We start from the raw sequence: 20,425 nt of genomic DNA on the forward strand, positions 1-20,425 counted from the left end.
AAGGAGGGCAGCATGTCAGGGTGGAAGGAGCACCCAGAACACCTGGCTTGCAACCCTGCCTCGGACTTATTAACTCTTACCTCAAAGATCAAATATAAACTCCTGTGTTTGGCTGCCAAAGCCCTGCTCATCCAGGCTTCACTATCTACCTCAGTTTCCCTGAAGGGGAAAATTGCCCCTACCTCCCAGGTTTGTTGCAAGGTTAAAAAGAATATAGGTAAAGGAGCTTACAAAGCTTAAAGTACCTTAAGGAACATGGTACCATTGTGCAGAATGCCAGGTTGGGAGACAAAAGATCTGACACTTATTAGCTGTGTGATCCTGGGCAAGTCCCTTCACCCTATTTGCCTCAGTTTCCTCATCTGTAAAATGAGCTGGAGAAGGAAATGGCAAACTATTCCAGCATCTTTACTTAGAAATCCCAAATGGGGTCACAAAGAGTCCGACGTGACAAAAAAAAAATAACTGAACAACTAAATGTTATCTAGGTGTCAGCTGCTGTTAGTGTCTGGTTCGAGTCCAAGTCACGGAATCTCCCTTCAGCACCTCAGCAGCCTTCTAGTCTAAGCCTTTCCTCGAGGAGAAGCCCCCAGCCTTCCCTGGAAGGCCACCGAGTCCCTCCCTACTCTCAGGGCAGCACGTGGGGCTGGGGAGACCACCCCGGACCGTCTGCCGGCCACAGGCAGAGGTGAATCTGCTTTTGTCATTTGGGTCTTGAGGACCAGCCCGTCTCTCACCAGCCTGATTGGCCCCAGACACCAGCATCCTGAGATCCCATGGCTTCTGGTTTCTTTTTCCCAGTCCCCTGTCAAAACCTCCAGATATCAAAGATTGGAGGAAAAAGAATGGGCAAGGCCTGCCACCGAGCAACCCTTCCCTGCCACGTGGCACCAGATCTGACGGGCGCTCAGGGCGGCCGACCGTGGTGCTGGTGCTGCCGGAAGGCCAAGGGTGGGGGGAAAGCAGAGGCACGAGCCCTGTCGCCGCTCCTGCTGAAGACTCGCTACTCTCAGTAAGGCTTCTGGGGATTAAAAAAAGTGTAAAGCCTCCCCCCAGCTTCCATCGAAACAAACAACAACAAAAACAGATCTTCTCCTCTTCTTTGCTTAAGGAATCCGAGACCCGAGGTCTCAGAATTATGGGATCATAAATCTAGGGATCTCCGAGGACATCCCGACCAATCGGATTTTACAGATGAACACCCGGAGCTCAAAAGGAGCGTTAAGAGGCTTGTTCAAGATCCCAGATGGGCAGGGACCTCCGGGGCCATCTGGACTGACCCCCCTCCCTTGAAGAGGGCATTAATAAAGTGTCAACATTTAAAAAGTAAAAATAAACTGAGACATCACGCTAAATCACCCGACAAGGACCCCTCCCTGACCGAGGGCCAGCTTGGAGGCTAATTAAGACACACGTTGCTTCTAATACCGTGTTTTAAGGCGCTTAATGGGCCCTCAACGGGCGTGAGCTTCGTGGCCTCAGATTTCCCGTCCACGGAGTCTGGCATGAAGGGGAAGACGAACTCTCCAAAGATCCCAGCGTCCAGGTGGTCCCGGCCGTCCGTGCTCCCTCGCTCAAAGCCGCCTTCTTTCTCGTGCAGCAAACAGAATTCTGAGACAGGGACAGGGGACGAGAAAACCGGGGAGTTCGGCGTTAATAGACGTGCCTTAGGGGAGAGAGGGGAGCCGGGGCAGGGGTCTGAAGCATTATCATTTCCCCCTGGCTGTCCCTTCCTGCTGGGAGAGAATTATCTCCCCATGTGGAAGCCGCCATCTGGGCCTTCGCAGGCAAAGGAGGGGGAGAGAGGGCAAAGCGGGCGGCCACCTGACAGCAGCAGCCCAAGAAGGACTCGGGGTAACCCACCCCCCTTCCATAATCATGCAACCTCTTCCAGGGAGCTGGGGTCCAGCCAAAGAAAGAAATACTCGTCACCTGAACTGAGCTCTGGTCCTAGACCGAGGGGGCCACTAGGTGGCGCCATAGTGGATAGCGCACCAGGCCTCCAAGACCCATCCCGAGTTCAAATCCGGCCCCAGATGCTCACTAACCATGTGGACCTGAGCAAGTCACTTCCCTCTGCTTGCCTCAGTTCCCTCATCTGTAAAAGGAGCCAGTGATGGTAATGGCCAACTGCTGCAGTATCTGGGCCGAGAAGACCCCAGAGCGGGTTGTGAAGACTCATTCATGACTGAAGTGACCGAAAAAAAAAAAAAAAAAAAAAAACTCTTGACCTAAATCACTGTTCCGGTGAGGGTTCAAGAACTGAACAGGGAAGCTCCAGCCTCAAGGCAATCACAGATGGGAAGACTGAGTCCTTAGAAGTCTCAGACACAGAGAGGGGAGGATCCTCAGGGTCTACCAGATCAACCTCATGAAAATCTAAACCCCAGAAAATGAGAACTTGGTCCAAGGCCAAACAGCTTAGATGGGGGAGAGAAGGGGAAGGGAGGGATGGGAGGGAAGGAAGGGATAATCTCAAGGTTTCTAGTTCCTGGACTGGAGAGAGAGCCGGCGGCCTTGGAGGAGCCAGATCAGGGCTGAAAGATCAAAGCCTAATTTTGAGCCAAGCTTTCCCAGGCAGATGCTGGACCTTGCGAGGAGGAGATCCTGGCTGAGGGGAGAGAAGTGGGAGAGGGGGACCCGAGGGTCCCAGTGGCCACACTCCTTTCTTTATTTTAGTACAGGGAGATGGGCTGGGGAGCAGGCGGGGTGGGACTGTGACCTGGAGGAGGTCCAGAATGGCCTCCGAGAGGATACCATGGCTCCCGTGGTCTAGGCCAACTGGGAGCGGCCATGAGGAAAACTGCTCTAGAAAATTCACTGGATGGCAGGGGAAGGAACGTTCCAAGGGAGGAGCAGAGAGGCAGCTGCCAAGTCCCAGGAACCCGTCTGCAAATATTGGGAGGGGAAATGGGTTTGAAGAGCCGACAAGTACCCACCAGGCAAGGGCAGAGAATTAGGGAAGATGCAGGGACCTCCTGGACACAGGAGGCAGCCATTCAGGTTAGAGTCACTTGGGGAGAAGAGTCCCCCAGCCTGGGAGCGCCAAGCCTGCCTTGGACCCTGACCCACAGCACTTCATCACTTCATGTTTCCGTAAAACGAGCGGACGCTCACGGTCCTTTCCAGTCCTGTGTCTACGGCCCTCGGCCCATGCAATGCTGGGAAACGGCTGGTTTCCCAGTCAGGCCCGAGAACTACAAGCACAGAGGCCAAAGGGGGTGGGGGCGGGGGTCCTACAAAGGACAAGGTCCAACATAACCAGCCCAAGTGCAAAACCCAAAACAAAAGCCAAGAAACACAAGACTTCCAAACCAAGGGCTGAGAGGTAGAGGAAACATTAATGGTCATAATAATAGCTAATATTTCTAGGGTGATTTGAGGTTTGAAAAGTACTTTTTCATGTACTATGTCATTCAATCCTCACAGCAGCCAATTATTATGCCATTTTACAGACACGAAAACCCAAGTCTCCAAGAAGTTTGGCCACTCGTGCAAGGTCTCACAGCTAGTAGATGCTGGAGTCAGGACTGAACCCTGCATCTCTGACTGGAGATCCAGCGTCCGTCCCTGTGTCTCTGTGCTCTGATCCAGTCCCCAGAAGGGTAGCAGGAGGGAGCCAGTATCTTTACTTCTCTCAAGGAATGGTAATGCAAGAACGAGAGCGGACTGACCGAGTTAAGACTTTGGGAAGAATGCCCCAGTGTAGAAACGGGGAGACCCGTGCCAGAGGGCACTCTTGGCTCCAGGGCTTGGGAAAGGGGAGCCGGCCGCTTCCCAGAATGGGTTTGGAGCAGCCGTGGCCAGAGCAGGGGGCACGGACCGGTCTCTGGTGGTCCAGTCCGGTCCAGTCCAGCCTGGAGGCCGTGGTATAGAAAGTGGAACTATTCAGAATGTGCCATGGCAAGAGCGACTTGGAGCAGATAGACAAAACCCGGAACGGGACGCCAGCATTCAGCTGCCAGGCACGCGGGACGGACTCCGGGCCAAGAGGGGACTCGGCGATGGGAAAACAAGGCCCCAGCGTGAGGGGAGAACCGGCCTCCCGAGCCCGGGGCATGAGAAAGGAGCAAAAGGAGAAAGGAAAGCGGCCCAGATGACGGCCCCCGATGGCACCAGAAAAGAGAAAGGGGAAGAAGGGCTGGAATTGAAATGCAAGCAGGGGATCGGCCCCACACGGAGCTGAGAAAGCCCCGAAAGCTCCCGGGGAGGGTGAGAACAGGACTCGGGGGCATCTGTACAAAGTGACCACAAGGACAATGTGCCCTGCTGCCTCCCAGCAGGCACGGCTGTCGTTGGGGAAAGCAACGGCCTTTTCCTGGGAGGGACCAAGCTCTGGGAAGTTTGGGGGGTAAGGGAATCTTTCAGACAGAGGCTGGGGCCATACAAGGAACCAGATTTAGAAGCAGAAGACCTGGGTTCAAGTCTCATAGATGCCACTTGCCACCTCTGTGACCTGGGGCAAATATCTTCCCCTCAGTGCCTCAGTTTCTTCATCTGATAAATGGAGGGTTTGGCTAGCTGTCTTGATAATCCCATTCTGATGATCCAAATGGAAAGAGTTCCCAAGGGGAAGTGAAGAGCCTGACCCATGTCAGTGAGAAAGGGAGAACCAATGGGGTGGGTTCCCTGCAGTGCTCCTCCTCAGCAAGCACCGCCCAGACACAGCAGGTGCTGGGGAGGGAACAACCCTCCCCCCTCTGCCCTCCGCCCTCACCCCCCTCCTCCCAGGGCTGGGCTTTCTTCCCAGGAACTTCTCAAAATTCCAGGCAGCCTCCACTGAACAGCCTCATTTCTGACAAATCAACAACCTTCACGGGCGGGTTCAGTTCTGGGAAAATACCCAGATTGCCAAGCAAGCCTCGGATGAAAAGAAGGACCAAATTGGGAGCTCTTCCTTTTAGAATGGAGGAAAGGGGCAGCTGGGTGGGGCAGTGGATAGAGCGAGCACCTGCCCTGAAGTCAGGGGGACCAGAGTTCCAATCCAGCCTCAGACACTTAACACTTCCTGGCTGCGTGAGCTGGCCAAGGCACTTAATCTCAATTGCCTCAGCAAAAAAGAAAGAAGAAAAAGGAAAAAAGCAAAAAAAAAAAAAAAAAAAAAAAAAAAGCATGGAGGAAGGAGGGGAGGAAGAAGGGGAAAAAGGGGAAACATAGATGCTGATCATTCCAAAGTTTATTTTTTTAAGAGGCTTATATTGTTTCAATCAGTCAACAAGCATTAGCAGCCCTCCCTGCCAGCAGAGGTCCTCAGACGGTGTGAGCCCCGAGGTCCTCACAGAGAACAGGGAGTTGCTTCCCAAGGCAACAACTTGAACATGACCCTCATCTGAACCATCCCCGATTCCAATCTGACTCAGTAGACATTGGTTAGTGGTCTCCATGGCGGGGGCCCCTTGCCAAGCCTGGGACGGGAAAGGAGACAGAAATAAGGACGAGATGCTTTTCCAGCTCCCGGGGCAGGAGACTCTAAGCCTGAGAAGTAGACGGCGCCTTGGGGGCCACCTGGCTCAGCCTCCCTCGACCTTATAGATGAGGAACTGAAGCCCGGGAGAGCCGAGGTGACGAGTCTGGCAGGTTGGGCCGCTAGGTCAAGTTTCATGCGTGTGGGTCCGGGTCCCACAGAGCCCCCGCGCGGTCACTTTGGTCACAGCCAGCTCTTCTCGGGAGGGGCTGATGCCGCAGGGCTTGGCCATTTCCTTCTCCAGCTTATTTTACTGATGAGGAACTGAGGCAAACAGGGAGAAGTGACTTGCCCGGGATCACTCAGCCCGGAAATGTCTGAGGCTACATTTGAACTCAGATCTTCCTGATCCAGCCCAATGCTTCACTCCCAGTGCCCCTGGTGGAACAAGTCCTTAACCTTCCCTCTCTTACCTTCAAGGCCCCCTTGGCATTTGGGGCCTCCCACCCACTCTCCCGTTGGCTTTGGCATTCTCCCTTCCAGAAAAACGGTCTTGCCTCTTCTTCCCTGTGTTACATTGCCCCCCCTTCTTCCCTGCGTTACATCACCGCCCCCCTTCTTCCCTGTGTTACATTGCCCCCCCTTCTTCCCTGCGTTACATCACCGCCCCCCTTCTTCCCTGTGTTACATCGCCCCCCCTTCTTCCCTGCGTTACATCACCGCCCCCCTTCTTCCCTGCGTTACATCGCCCGCCCCCCACCTTGTACAGATGGTAACGTCCCCTGGCCTCCTGCAAGGCTCAGTTCAGGAGTCACCTACCACTGGAACCCTTTTCAGATCTTCAGACTCATAAATGTTCTCTTGTTCCTCGGGTAATCTACTTCCCCCCACCGAGCCGGGGCAGTCCACCAGCTTGCTGGGAGTCCCTCCCCCCCCACTCCCACTTTCCTTCTCTTGCTCGAGGAACACAAATCAAAGCAACTCAGACTATTCCTGGTCTTTAAAGCCCCCGTTCTCCTCCCAATCCCTGCCCATTCCCACGGCCAGCTCCTCGAGGGCGGGACACGTCTCTCAGTATTTGTGTCCCCAGCACTTAGCACAGTGTTACACATCTGTTGTCATGGCAACAGCTCCATCAGAGTGTAAGGTTTGCCAAACACCTGAAACACCATTTCTTTCAACAGCCCAAGAGAGCACATGCTGTTTGTGCCCATTTTCTAAGCAAAGCTGAGGCGAGCAGGGCTAAGTGGCTTGCCCGGGGTCACACAGCTAGTGTCTTGGGCTAAATTGTAACTAGGGCCTTCCTGATTTAGTCTAGCACCATGACACCCAATAAATACTCCTTTTTACTTTTTTGCCTGAGCGTATGCTGTACGTTTCCAAAGGGAGCTGGGGATGCCACAGCGCCCAGTCAGGAAGTCAGGAAGACTCATCTCCCCGAGTTCAAATGCGGCCTCAGACGCCTTCCAGCTGTGTGACCCTGGCTGAGTCACGTCAGCCTGCCTGCCTCAGTTTCCTCTTCGGTAAAATGAGCTAGAGAAGGAAAGGTGAACCCCTCCAGGATCTCTGCCAAGGAAACTCCAGGTGGGGTCAAGAGGTGGGTGTGAGAATGCACTGGGGGCACTCGCCAAACCACCCGGGGTTACGGGGGGCACTCACCAAACTGCCCATCTTCCTTGACGTAGAGCTCCAGGACCCTGAAGGCAATGGGGGTGGCTGTGGGGATCTCAAGGACCACGTTGGAATCTCGGGTCACATTCCCATCTTCGCTCACAGAAACCTGAGGGGGGAGGGGGCGTGCAGGCCGTGAGGGGCTTTCTTCCTCCTCGGCCCCAAGTTCATTAACCCCCCACCACCAGTCCCGCTGGCGCCCAAAAGGAGATTTCCACACTCACGGGAAAACAGAGCTGCGCCTACGGCCCCCAGAGGATGAGATGGCACGGGGCGGCTCCGGCCCCTTGGGGAGGTTTATGGAAACATCCTCGAGAATGCCAGGAAGGAGCTTTGGGGGGAGGGGGAGGAAGAAGAGGGAAGGGGGAAGGGGAGGAGGAAGAGGAGGTTGTGCTTGTGGAAGCAAATGTGAGAGTGAGAGGAAGTGAAGGGGCGAGTGTGGGAATAAAAGAATATATATGTATGGGAGTGAAAGGGATTGTGAGAGTGAGGGACTGAGTGTGGGGGTGAGAGTGAGAGTGCATTGGGAATTAGAGTGAAAATGTGTGTGGATGAGTGAGTGTGAGCGTGTATGTGAGAGAGTGCGCGTGTGAGCGGGTACTGCATGCGCACAGCATCATGGGGCTGACCCAGATGACCCCACGGGCTCCTTCTCCTTCCTCCGGGCCAGGCCCCCAGACCCCCAGGCCCGAGGACAGCCAGGCTGCTGATGGCACTGGGCCCCGAGCCCCTCACGCCTCCGCCTCCCCCCGCCCGCTCTGACCGAGGCGTCACCTCCACCCTCTTGGTCCTGAGCCCCAGCACGCCGCCGCACTTCTCCTCTATCTGGATGTGCTCGGAGATCACACACTTCTGAGTGGTCACGATCTTCTGCGTCACGACACACAGGACCTCGTTCTTGTGCTCCAGGACCTGCTGCAGCACGGGGCTCTGCAGATTGATCGTCCTGGAAAAGAGCATCGAGCGTGAGTGTCCCGGAGCCTCCCCGGGGCCTAACGGCCTCGTGAACCTCCTCCCGCTCCCGATGGAGCAAGGGGCTTGGGAGGGAGCCCACGATGGCCACAGTTTGACTCGCGGTTCTGTGGGAGGCCATCTGCTTGAAACAAGATGAACCACGATTCAGTGCGGCCGATTCAGAGCTCCGAGGCCAGAGAAGGACGGCCGCAGCGCATCTCGCTCCCCACCCTATGGTGCGAGTGGGGCTGGGAGGGGTCTCGGGATCCCATTACACACAGCGTGGCTCGGGCCATCAGGGAAGCAAACAGGAGGCGGGCAGAGGACCACCAGCTGGTCTTCAAACAGCCCATCATCCATCCCAGCAGCCCCGCTGGGAGTCGGACCCCGGGCCCGGCCAAGTTCCCAAACTCCCACCTACTTCGGTCTAGAGAACAGAAGGCCAGGGACGGCAGCAGAGCCATCCTCCGGCGAATGGGGAAGGCAGGCGCATTCAGGACAAACTGAGGGGAAGCGATCAGGGCTATGGGCTCTCCTAAGGGACGTCAAGGACCCAAGTCAATGAGGTGAAGAAATGGAGAGCTGGAGCCAGAAGAGCATCTGCCCAAGGTCATCCCGCAACTCCGGGTGGAATGCTCGGCTTCTCTGAGGAGATTTCAAGCTAAAGAGACCGAGCTTCCAGGAAGGGGGAGGCGACAGGCCCCCTGGACACTGACCGAGTCGGGCCACAGCCAGAGAGAGGTCCGACCGTGGGAGCCGCGTTTGAGGAAGGAGCCTGACAAACCGGAGGGTCTAGGGGAAGGCAACCAGAGCGGCGAAAAGACGGGATCTCGTGCCATGGGAGGATCCCTTCAGAAGCGGGGATTTTTAATATGAACTTTTAATGGGAGAGCAAACAATGAGGACATCATGGTGGTGCTCCTCAAATATCTCAAGAGATACCAAGTGGAAGAGAGATTAGTTTTGTTCCATCTGGTCCCAGAAGGAAGGACCAAAGGCCACAACTGGGGCTTGTTTCTCCGATTCCTAACCACGAGACTGGGGGCACGGGCAGCCCTGGGAGACGGAGGTCTCCCACGCTCCACTTCCATCAGTGGTGGTCAAGCACAAGCTGGCCGACCAATGAAGGCACCGACTCATTTTTGACTTTGGAGCCAGTGTACACAGTAGGTGCTTAGCCATGAGACTTCCAGCCACTCCAAACAACTCGCCGTTCTTATCACCCCAGAAACAAAGCTGAAATGGTCAAATTTCATTAAAAAATCACAGTCCCATAAATGAAAAGCAGCAATGGAACCTGGCTATCATTAATACACAAGACACTTGAAAACTAAGGGAAGAAACCTGCTTTCAAAGAACGGCGAGAATATAGCTCCTTTTAAAAACGATTTTTGTTTTTGCTGAGGCAGTTGGGGTTAAGTGACTTGTCCCTGATCACACAGCCAGGAAGTGGTAAGTATCTGAGGCCAGATTTGAACTCAGGTCCTCCTGACTTTGAGGCTGGTGCTCTATCTACTCCACTACCCAGCTGCCCCGATATTTTAAATATTTAAATAAAAAATTTTAAAAAAATATTTTGTCAAGCCCCAGAAACGGTTAATTGTGATAAGGATTTTTTAAAAAGCCATTTGCATTGATGCCAGTTAGGACTTGAGGCACGGGTGAGTTAGCCCATTTGGCGGGTCTGTACTCAGGTTCTGTGGGGAATGGACACTGGAAAAGTTGACAGAAAGGAGCTAAAACAACCGTATCTGCATTAAAGAGACTGATGTGGACAGCTCCTCAAACTACCATCCAAGTTAATAAGCATTTATTAGACACCTACTGGATGTCTCTGAGACACAGAGGCAAAAACAAGAAATCGCCCTTGTCCTCAGGGTCCTTCCCAACCCAGCAAGGATAGATTCAGCCTTACCAGCAGAGACTGGCCAACTGTGAGTAAGGAGGCACATCAATAAATATACCCACGTACCCAACTAACTCACAACACAGGAGGGTCATGGAACATTACCTTCCTGTAAGAAACTGTAACCCTGGAGAATTCAGAGAAGCCTGGGAAGATCTAGAGAGACAGACGTGGAAGGAAGAAAGCAGGGCCAGGAAAACACGTACACGGCTCATTCGGCCACGTCTGAGTCTCAGAGAGGTTTGCGGTTTTCTTGGCAAAGATACCGGAGTGGATTGATGTTTCCTTCTCTGGCGTGTCCCCATTTCACAGGGGATAAAGTGAGGCTAACAGGGGTTAAGTGACTTGTCCAGGATCACATGGCTAGTAGGCCTCTAAGACCACAATTAAGTCACATCTTCCTGACTTCAGGCCCAGGGCCCTACTCACTGCAGTGCCACCTAGTGCTGCTCCTTACACAATGACAACAACAATGTAAAGGGATAGAACCGCCAAAAAAAGAAAGTAAAGCTGTGAACTACATGGTGTACCAGAGGACAGACAATGAAGGACCCTCACATGCGACGATGGAGTCATGGTGCGGACATGTATGTTTTTGGACGAGGCCGACCTGGACCCGTGTTCCGCTGGGCTGGCCACATTTATTAGGAGGGCTGTGTTTGTTTTTAGTTGGCAGAGAGGAGAGGGAGAGTAAATTATATTTGTTAGTTGAAAAAAAAAAAGTAAAACAAAATGGTCATTAAAAAAATAATAAAGTTGCAAAAACATACATCTTTGTCCCTTCTTTACAAAGATGGAGGGCTACTGAGGTGAAATACTGTGGATACGTCTACACTTGGGTGATTTTGCCAACTTTTTTTTTTTTTTTACTTTGAGTTACAAGAGATGCTTTTCTGGGAAGGGATTGGGAAAGGATATATATATATATATATATATATATATATATATATATATATATATTCTTATGTTTTCAAATCACCTTTGCTTTCAAATATATATATATTATAAACATATGAATATTATATATATATATATATATTTATTTGAAAACAAAAGTGATTTGAAAACATAAGGATGCAATAATAAGCCAAAATCCAAACCAAATGTATCAGTTCTTTGCAAACCTTCCCTTCACTGGATTCAGGTTTCCCCTGCTCCCCGCCTCCGTCACAGCTGATTTCATCTTTTGGCTCATCCTTCGGCTTCTATCCCCTCAATCGGTCACTTTACAGACTTATTTTCTTCTAATCCCCCCAGGAGAGAACAAAATAATGGTAGACTCTCTCTTGAAATTTAGAAGAGATGCCGTTCATTGGAGCTCATTTCAACTCTATGTGCCCTAAAAAGAAGCTACCAAGGGGACAGCTGGGTGGCGCAGTGAATAGAGCAAGAGCCCTGAAGTCAGGAGGACCCGAGTTCAAATCTGACCTCAGACACTTAACACTTCCTAGCTGTGTGACTCTGGGCAAGTCACTTAACCCCAATTGTCTCAGGAAAAAAAAAAAAAAACCTACCAAAAACCTTTGAGCTGATTTGGACCTATTCAAGAACAACCCAAAACCCAGCGTACCTCAAGTGTCCAAAAATGCTTTTAGGAAGGAGAGCTTCTGGGTTCTCATCCTGGTCCTGCCGCTCACTACATGATATTGGGGAGATCACCCGACTTGTGTACCTGGGCCTCCCTGGACAAGGGCACAATTTCCTCATTTGTGAGGTGGCGGGCCAGACTTTTAAGGTCCCTCTCACTTCTGGGCCCATGAGCCGCGCCCAGCCCTGTTCCCCAGGCTCCCTACGCCCTGACCCAGAGAGGCAGAAAAGCTGGGGAGGAGCGGCAGCTGGCCCAGCATGCAGCCTCCCTTCACCTTGGGTCACTGGGGGATTTACAAGCTCAGCCCTGGAGTCCAAGAAGCCCAGAAGAGATCACTTTGTGGCTGAGCAGTGATTAGCAGCAGGGAAAACAGGCCACTCCCCAAGCCAACGCGGGCCCACTTAGTCTTTCCTGAGCCCCTCGGGGCTGTGGCAGCGGGATGGACCGGGAGTGAAAGCATTCGGATGCGGAGGAAGAGCAGATCCCCAGGAGGGCTCATTTCCCGGCTCTCAATGGGGCCGGGGGCACGTGGCTGCCGGGGGCCCTGCCAGAGCGCCCTGGCAGCGTCCCCGCTTCCCGAGCAGGCGAGTTGAGCCCCGTTCCCCAGGATGGTGCTGCCATCTTTTGGAGGTTCTGAAGGATGGACAAATGTGGGATGGATCCTCTCTCCCCACAGTCCTTGGGGGGAAGATGGTGACCCCCACACCCTCTCGGCTGCTTAGCCAGAAGGGTCATGGGCTCCGAGCCAACCCTTGGCGAGTTCTCGTCAGGCTGGAGCCCAAACCCTCCCCTTTTACAGAGGGGGGACCGAGGCCACACGGCGAACGGCTTGCCCGGGCACACAGGAAGTTTCTGGAGCTTGACCTCTGGTCTTCCGGCCCCAGCCTTTACCCACCAGACCACCCGGCTTCTCCTGAGGGGATGCTCCTTCTGCCTGCCAAGAAGACTTTGAAGCATCCAGTCCCGCCCCCCCATTATACAGATGATAATAAGCAACATTTATGTAGCGCCTACTGTGTGCTAAGTGCCCATAGCATCTATCTCAGCTCATCCTCACAACTTTGTGGGGAGGGACCATCATTGCCCCCATTTCACATATGAGAAAACCGAGTTTCACAGTCAGACAAATAGTAACTGGCAGGTCTGGCCCTTCAATTCAGGAGCCCCCACTCCAAATCCAGCGCCTTTTCAAAGCTCCAGTCCATTCTCATGGACATCATGGAGTGATCTGATGCAGGGCTTGGGGGTCAGGAATAGTCGGGTTCGAACCCCACCTTGACATTAGCTACCGCTTGCCAGTTAACCTTTCCCTGCCTTGGTTTCCTGCAGTGGGGGCGGCTGGCCACATCGGTCTGCCCCCCCCCCCAATCCCTTTACTGACCCTGCTCATGACCCTTGAAGGCTTCCCCACGGCTCACAGGATAAAACCCAGGCTCAGTGCACCCGCCCAGTCTGGCCCCCCTCCCGCCCAGCGCCTACAGCAGCTCCCAGGATTCCCCAGTGCAGCCCCCTCCTCTTTTTTAGAGTTGAGGAAACCCGAGCTTCCTGAAATAAAAGGACTTGCTTAAGGTCTCCCAGCGGGAGACTCCTGAGCTGGGATTCATGGGGCCTTCCGCGGCTTCCTCCCTGGCCATGGGATGACCCATGGCCGCTGCCTTTGGCCTGAGGCAATCCCTCCCTGCCAAGGCCCAGGGAACTCTGGGATGGCTTTAATGGCTACCAACAGCTCAGCAGCTCCCACCCACGGCTCCTCATTCTGCCCCAACACAACAGGGGAATCTTTGCCCCCCCATCCACCCTGGAGGGAGCCCAGGGACTCCCCAACCTAAGCTGGCAAAGTATGTGTTTGTGAAACGATTCTCCCCCAAACACCGACTCCCCTCCGGCCTCCCCTGGCCCAGCAGGGGCTGCGTCCCTCAGGCCGGGTGGGGGTGGGGACGGGCCTGGCAGGGGGGATGACTCAGACACCGCTTCATAAATCGGGGAGGGGGCGCTCCGCCCGTGTCAATGCCCCAGGCCCCCGGGAGCGTGCCGGCAGGGCGGTCACCATTTATCTCCCGCGGTAAATAAATAGCCAGCCTCCCTTAGTCAGCCAGGAGGCCGAGGGCAAAGGGCCGACTCTTCTTCAGCAAGGAGAACAAACATAAAGGTGACCTAAGATCCAGGAAAACCCTAGGGGTCAGGGGGTGAAAGGTGAAAGAGCAGGGGGCTGGGGTTGGGGACAAACATAAAGGTGACCTAAGATCCAGGAAAACCCTAGGGGTCAGGGGGTGAAAGGTGAAAGAGCAGGGGGCTGGGGGACCCAAGGCTGGGGGCTACTTAAGAGATAGCAAATGAAGGGCGGAGTTGGAGTGAACAGCACTAAGGTGGCCGGCAGTTCTGGGAAAAGGTGGGGAGACGGGACGAGTAGCACGGGCGAGGCTGGGGGGCTTTGCCGTTGTCCCCGGGGGCCCTGGGCAAGTTCCTTGGTCTCTCCCACCTCGGTTTCCCCATCTGTAACACAAGGGGCCTCTCGGCTCCCGGGGGGTCTATGGACCCATTGCAGCTTCTGGGTAAAGAGGAGGCTGGATGGGGAAGCTTCTAAATCTGTGTCTGCAGCAGAAAGCCACAAGGCATCATGGGGGCCAAAAACCTCACCCTTGTGCGTTATCAGGGAGGGTCAGAAAATAAAGCCGCCCTCACTACTGAGGATGATGAGAAAGCTCAGGGCCTCTGGGGCCGGATGTGACCGGACGGCGCCCGGGACTCCCGGACATTCACAGTGTGAGTCAAACAAGCGACTGATACTGAAACGGCTACTTAAAAATTCAGCCGGGGCGGCTAGGTGGCGCCATAGAGCAGAGAACACTGAGCCTGCAGGCCCGAGTTCAAATCCAGCCTCAGACACTTGGCAGCTCTGGGACCTTTTTGCCCTCAGTTTCCCCATCTGTGAAATAAGCTGGAAAAGGAAATATCAAACCACTCACTATCTTTGTCAAGAAAACCCAAAATGGGCACAGAGAGCTGGATGTGACTGACATGACTGAGCAAAAAAATTTTTTAAAAAGAGCTTTGGTTCTTCTTTCTGGGCTGCCCTCTGTCTGTAAATCCAGGGACCTTTGGTTCAGAGGAGCTTGGGACGGAGCTCCACAGCAGCCGGGGCCTGAGGAGGGAGATGAGTGGGGCCGAAGGAGGAACAACTTCAGAAAGGCCGGACGGGGGCCGCTGCGGGCACCTTTGGGGGGGAGGGGTCCTTGCTCTGCGGGGGTCTGCAAACGAGGTCAGGCTCACCGCGGGATTGCGGCAGGCCGGAAGGCTGGAGTGCTGACCCCCAGGACCATCTCAAGGGAGGCGATTCAGGCTGGGATTCAGCCTTCCCAGTGAAGGGGAAAGTCCCCTCTCTCCGCCTCTGACCCGACTGCGGTGGGATCAGTGCCAGAGACACGCAAAGCCCCCCGGAAGATCCCTTACTCTCTATTAGCCACATTAGGCTCGGCCTCTCCCGGGCTGGGACGGCTTCTCCTGGCACCCCGCCCAGGCGGCGGGAGCTTATCTCCTTGGCACACAATGGCCCCGGGAGGGCGGAGGAAAAGCACTTGGCAAGTGTGGACTTCCAGCCTTTTCCCTGGAGTCACTCAGGCCGGGTTTATGAGATGCTGCAGCAGGGGAAGGCAATAAAGCAAAGGAAACCGAGGCCCAGGCCCGGGGTAAACACGGCGCACGAGGGCACAGCACGTGATGCTCGGTGACCTCGCGGCCACGCACTGACCACAGTCAGTGACATCTTATAGGCAGGGCGTGGAAGGCCCGAGACAAAGCCCCCACTCAACTCTCACTGGCCAAGTGCTTTCCTCCCAGCCGTACTGAGAGAGAGACAAGCACTAGTGGCGAGAAAAGGGAGGCTCTGGGACTTGCCCAGGAGGAGTCTGAGGCTGCATTCCAACTCGGGTCCATCCACTTGCAGACCCAGGGCCCTCTCCACTCACGGAGCCGCCGGGCCTCGGGCGGACTCACGGGCAGGCCCAACGGTCTGGTGAGAGCCCAGAAATCCAGCGAGGAAGCACATACCCCGTCCCCACCAGGCAAAGTCACTACAGCAAATGAAGCTTTCGCTTCCGTACGTGGCATCTAATTCGCTTAGTTTCACTACACAGATTGCCAGAAGACTCGCGTTTATCTTTTTCCCCCAGTAGAGGAGAGAGGGAGAAACAAAGAAATGTTGAATTTTTCATAATGGCTTTTTTATTTTCAAAATACACACAAATATAGTTTTTAATCTTCACCCTTGCAGAACCCCGTGTTCCAAATTTATTTCACTCCCTTCCTCCTACCCCCTTCCCTAGACAGCGAGCGATCAAATACAGCTTAAACACGTGCAAATCTTCTAAACATATTTGCACAATTATCATGTTGTACAAGAAAAATCAGATCAAAAGGGGGGGAAATTTTTAAATTTTTTAAAAATCTAATTTTTAAAAAAAGTTCTGGTCCCTTCTCGGTCTCCAGTGTTCTTTGCTTTTCTTCCCTACTGGCTCAATACTGCTTCCCAGTCAGGGTCTTCCTGAGAAAAGTCCTCTAAACTCAAAAGCTTTTCAAATTGGAGTTAACGTGGGAATCCTACGTTTAAGAGCTGGAGGGAACCATAGATGCTCTTTAGTTCAACCCCCCAATTCTACAGAAGGAAGAAGGCCCAAGCTCCAGGTGCCGCAAGTGTCAGAGATAAGGTGTAAAACGGAAGGGAGTGATGGGAGAACAGAGAACAAGGAGGGTCAGAAATACTTAGATGGCAGTGAAGGGAAATATATTCCACTTCATAGACTCCCCTCAAAAATGCTGAATGATGGGAAATGGCAGAAACAATTATTCTTTATCCAATTTTCAGACAAAATTAGCAAGCCAGGGTTACAGAAGGACAAGCTGCTGATGGGGGAAAATTCTATTTCCCAGTCTGGATGTAAACTTCATAGGCAGATTTTGTAATTAATAGATTTGATACATTCAGACCCATTTTCCAGGTGTTGGAGAAACTCAAGAGACTTGTCAGGGATCACGGAGCAAGTTACTCATTTAAAGCTTGGGTGTCCAGCTCCCAGGCTCACCGGAGCTTAGAGAAGGGCCACATGGAGGGCCAGCCTAGAATCGTGCACAATCGACAGTAGCATCCAAAGCAAGGAAGGATTCAATTCTCAACTCCGAGATCTGTTAGCTGTGTGACCTTGGGTGGGCAAATAACCTCACCTTTCTAGGCATTATATGTAAATTGGGAGCGCTACTCCCTGGAGTCCCTACCTTACAGAGTGGGTGAAAGAGCAGATAAAGAGATAAAGATAAAGCTGTTTAATATATATTGGATTACTTGTTGTCTAAGGGAGGGGGTGGGGGAAAGGAAGGGAGAAAAAATTTGTAACACAAGGCTTTGCAAGGGTCAGTGTTGAAAAATTACCCATGCATATGTTTTGAAAATAAAAACGTTCAATAAAAAAGAGTCAATGTTGAAAACTATCGATACATCTATTTTGAAAACAAAAAGCTAAAAAAGGAGTTTTACCTTCTTTGAAACACTATAGAAATCTCAGTTAACTCCCTCATTTCCTGAGTTACCAAAAAAGATTAAGTTATGCCCAACACCAACTACTTAACAAGCAAGACAAGATCAGAGAAAAGGCTTCTGCCAAAAATAGTACAAATCCAGTCTTCCATCTAGCCCATTTCCCACTTCTATGCGTTTGCATGTTTGGAACATACTCCCTGGTTACCTTCCCTTCTCCTTTAAAATATAACTTAAACTGTCTTCTGCATCAAGCTCTTTCTTATCCCTCCAGCTATTCATATTCCTGAGTTTATATGTATTTGGTAATTATATTTTCATGCTGCACGTACTTTTATATGAACTTGTCTTCTTCGTTAGAATGTAAACTCACTGAAAATAGGGATCATACCTAGCATATACTAGGTACTTAATAGAATTTATTGGCCAACTGATGGCACATGAAAGAAAGATGCTTCAGTTATCTGGAAACTTCACTTATATGAACAAAAGAAAAATAGTTCTAGGGGTCTTTAAGAATAACTCTGTCAACTAGAGCGGATAATGCCTTTTTTCTTTTTTTTTTAGATCTATACGATCATATATATCTATATGATCTATATGAACAAAACCATTAAAAAATCCAACAACAACAAAAAAAAACTTTGTATACAATAAAATCAGATTTAAATAAATGAAGAAATAATTGTTCGTGAGGTAGGCAGGGCCAATATAACAAAGATGATCATTTTGCCAAAATTAATCTAAATATTCAATGCCATGCTCAATTAAACTATTAAAAATTATTTTATGGCTAGAAAAATAATAAAATTCAGTGAAAGAACAAAAGGTCAAGAATATCAAAGGAACTAATGGGGGGGAGGGAATGTTATTAAAAAAAAAAAAAAAAGAGGTTTAGCAGTACCAGATCTCTCAATTGATATTATAAAGTAGTAATGATCAAAACCATCTGGAACTGGCTTAAAAAATTAGTAAGGCAGATGAGGAACATAGGCTCAATAGCAAAAGAATCTAGTTATCCAGTGTTTGACAAGTGTAAAGACTTCTATTTGGGGATAAGAATTCATTATTGGGTCAAAATTATCAGGAAAGCTGGAAAGCAGTCTGGCAAAAACTGAGCATAGATCAATATTTTACACCATTTATCAAGGTGAGTCAAAATGACTACAAAACCTAGATATCAAGGGAGATATTACAAGAAAATTTGAAGAACATGGAATGTTACTTTATGGATAGGTAAACAATTTATGAACAAGAGAGAGTTTTGTGAGATGCCAAATGGATCATTTTGATTACATTAAATTAAAAAGATTCTGAAGAAATAAAACAAAAGTAGCCAAAATCAAAAGGAAAGCAGAAATTGGGGAAGATATTTTATAGGCAGTTCCTCAGATAATGGTCTCATTTCCCAAGTATATAATGAAGTTTGCCAAATCTATAAGAACACGAGGCATTTCCCAATTGACAAGAACGGGCAGTTTTCCAATGAAGAAAACAAAATAATTTATATTCATAATGCTCTAAATCACTATTGATTAGAGAAATACAAATAAAAACAACCTTGAGATATCATTGTATAACCTAATTGGTTAAAATGAAAGAAGGGGAAAGTGATAAATGTTGAGGGGATGTGGAAAAATTAGGACCTTCACTCATTCGTGGTGAATCCATGATCTGATCCATTTTGGAGAGAGCTTTAGAATTATGTCCAAAGAATTATTAAACTGTCCCTTTACTACTCCTGGGTCTGTTTCCCAAGATAAGGAGGGAAAATGGAAAAGAATCTACATCTGTTTAAGGATTTATGGCAGCTTTCTTTGTGGTGGCAAAGAAATGAAAGTTGTGGAGATGCCCATCAACTGGGGGATGGCCAAACAAATCGCCAAGACCCTTCATCTAGACGGGGCTCCACCCTACCAGCTCCCACTTCTGGAGTGCCTCCGGGCCGACGAAGCCCGTTCCTCCCAATGGCTCTGGGAGTGGGCAATACAAGTGCTATTTCTCTCCGATCCCATTTCACAGATGGAAAACACGAGGGCAATGGCAGTTGGTTCAGCTCAGCATTACAATGAACATTTTGAGGACAATGTCTTATCTAAATTACCTGGGATAAAAAAAGTCTGGGGAAAATAACCCTTGGGAACAGGCTGTACTTAAACGTTACTAATTACCTGCGTCAAGGGTGCCTCAAGGGCAGCCTTGGATCAGGGCTAGCTTTCCAAACTCCACGGATGCTTCAGAAGCCGAATGACCGCAGCTGGCGGTGAGGGAAGGCAGGCATTTATTGCCCATCATGAAATGAGGCAAGCCCTGCTCTGTACCATCTCCACCCTGCAGATGGGAGGCCGTCGCCTCATTGGCCATTGGTTTCAGTCGCCTAACATAAGCACAAACAAATGGGCCGTCCGACATTTGTTTTCATTTTCCCATCCCTGAAACTCATTCTTAAATGAGATAATGTACGTCAAGCATTATGTAAACACTAAAGGTATCCACCTTTATATACACACACATATACACGCTATTATTTTGAAGATAAGGCTTTAGAGACTCTTCTCTATATCACCCTCCCCTCCCCCATCATCATGGGATCATGGGATCCTGTCAGAAGAGACTTCTGGTACTCATTCAAGAATCCCTCATTTTACAGATGGGAAAACCAAGTCCTGAGGGGTTAAGCGATTCTCCCTAGGCGGGCAGGAATCTCAGAAATCACCCAAGCTAAATATCTCATTTTACTGATTTTTTACAACCGTGTTGTGACGCTAAAAAGATGCCTTCTAAATGATCAGCGGGATGATTTCAGAAAGGCCTGAAGAGACTTAAATGAGTTGCTGCTGAGTGACGTGATCGGAACCAGGAGGACATGGTACACAACAATAAGATTATGTGAGGATCAACTGTGATGGACGCAGCTCTTTTCAATGATGAGGTGATTTAAGGCAATTTCAACAGAGTTGGGATGGAGAGAGCCCTTTGCACCCAGAGAGAGGATTATGGGGATTGAGAGTAGATCACAACATAGAAAACAAGAACAACAACAAAAAAGTGAAAATACTTTCTCATTTGTTTTCCCTTTTTGTTCCGATTTTTCATGTCCAGTATGATAACTGTGGAAATACGTATGGAATTGCACATGTTTACCATATATTGGATTACTTGCTGTCTAGGGAAGGAGGTGTGGAAAAGGGAAAGAGAAAAAATTTGGAACACAAGGTTTCGTAAGGATGAATGTTGAAAATTATCATTAATGATAATATATCCTTATAATATATTGTTATTAGTAAGACTATAGTTAATAACTATATTATCAAAAAAAATAATAATAAAAAGATGCCTTTTGTTCTCCCTACCTTAAAACATGAGAAAGGAACT

The 20,425-nt window shown here is 50.5% G+C and overlaps 1 protein-coding gene across 1 annotated transcript in view; it reads right to left on the reverse strand.

Moving 5' to 3' along the window:
* GSDME (gasdermin E) overlaps positions 1-20,425 on the reverse strand; it is a 46,054-nt gene that overhangs the window by 14,216 nt on the left and 11,413 nt on the right. The window contains exons 4-6 of the mRNA XM_051963187.1: positions 7,850-8,021; positions 7,064-7,184; positions 1,429-1,611 (exon numbers count right to left, since the gene is read on the reverse strand). Coding sequence (XP_051819147.1) covers positions 1,429-1,611; positions 7,064-7,184; positions 7,850-8,021 — 476 coding nt within the window. The remainder of the gene's footprint in view (positions 1-1,428; positions 1,612-7,063; positions 7,185-7,849; positions 8,022-20,425) is intronic.

The sequence above is a fragment of the Antechinus flavipes genome, chromosome 5 (genome assembly GCF_016432865.1).
Source record: "Antechinus flavipes isolate AdamAnt ecotype Samford, QLD, Australia chromosome 5, AdamAnt_v2, whole genome shotgun sequence".
In the NCBI taxonomy this organism is placed as follows: Eukaryota; Metazoa; Chordata; class Mammalia; order Dasyuromorphia; family Dasyuridae; genus Antechinus; species Antechinus flavipes.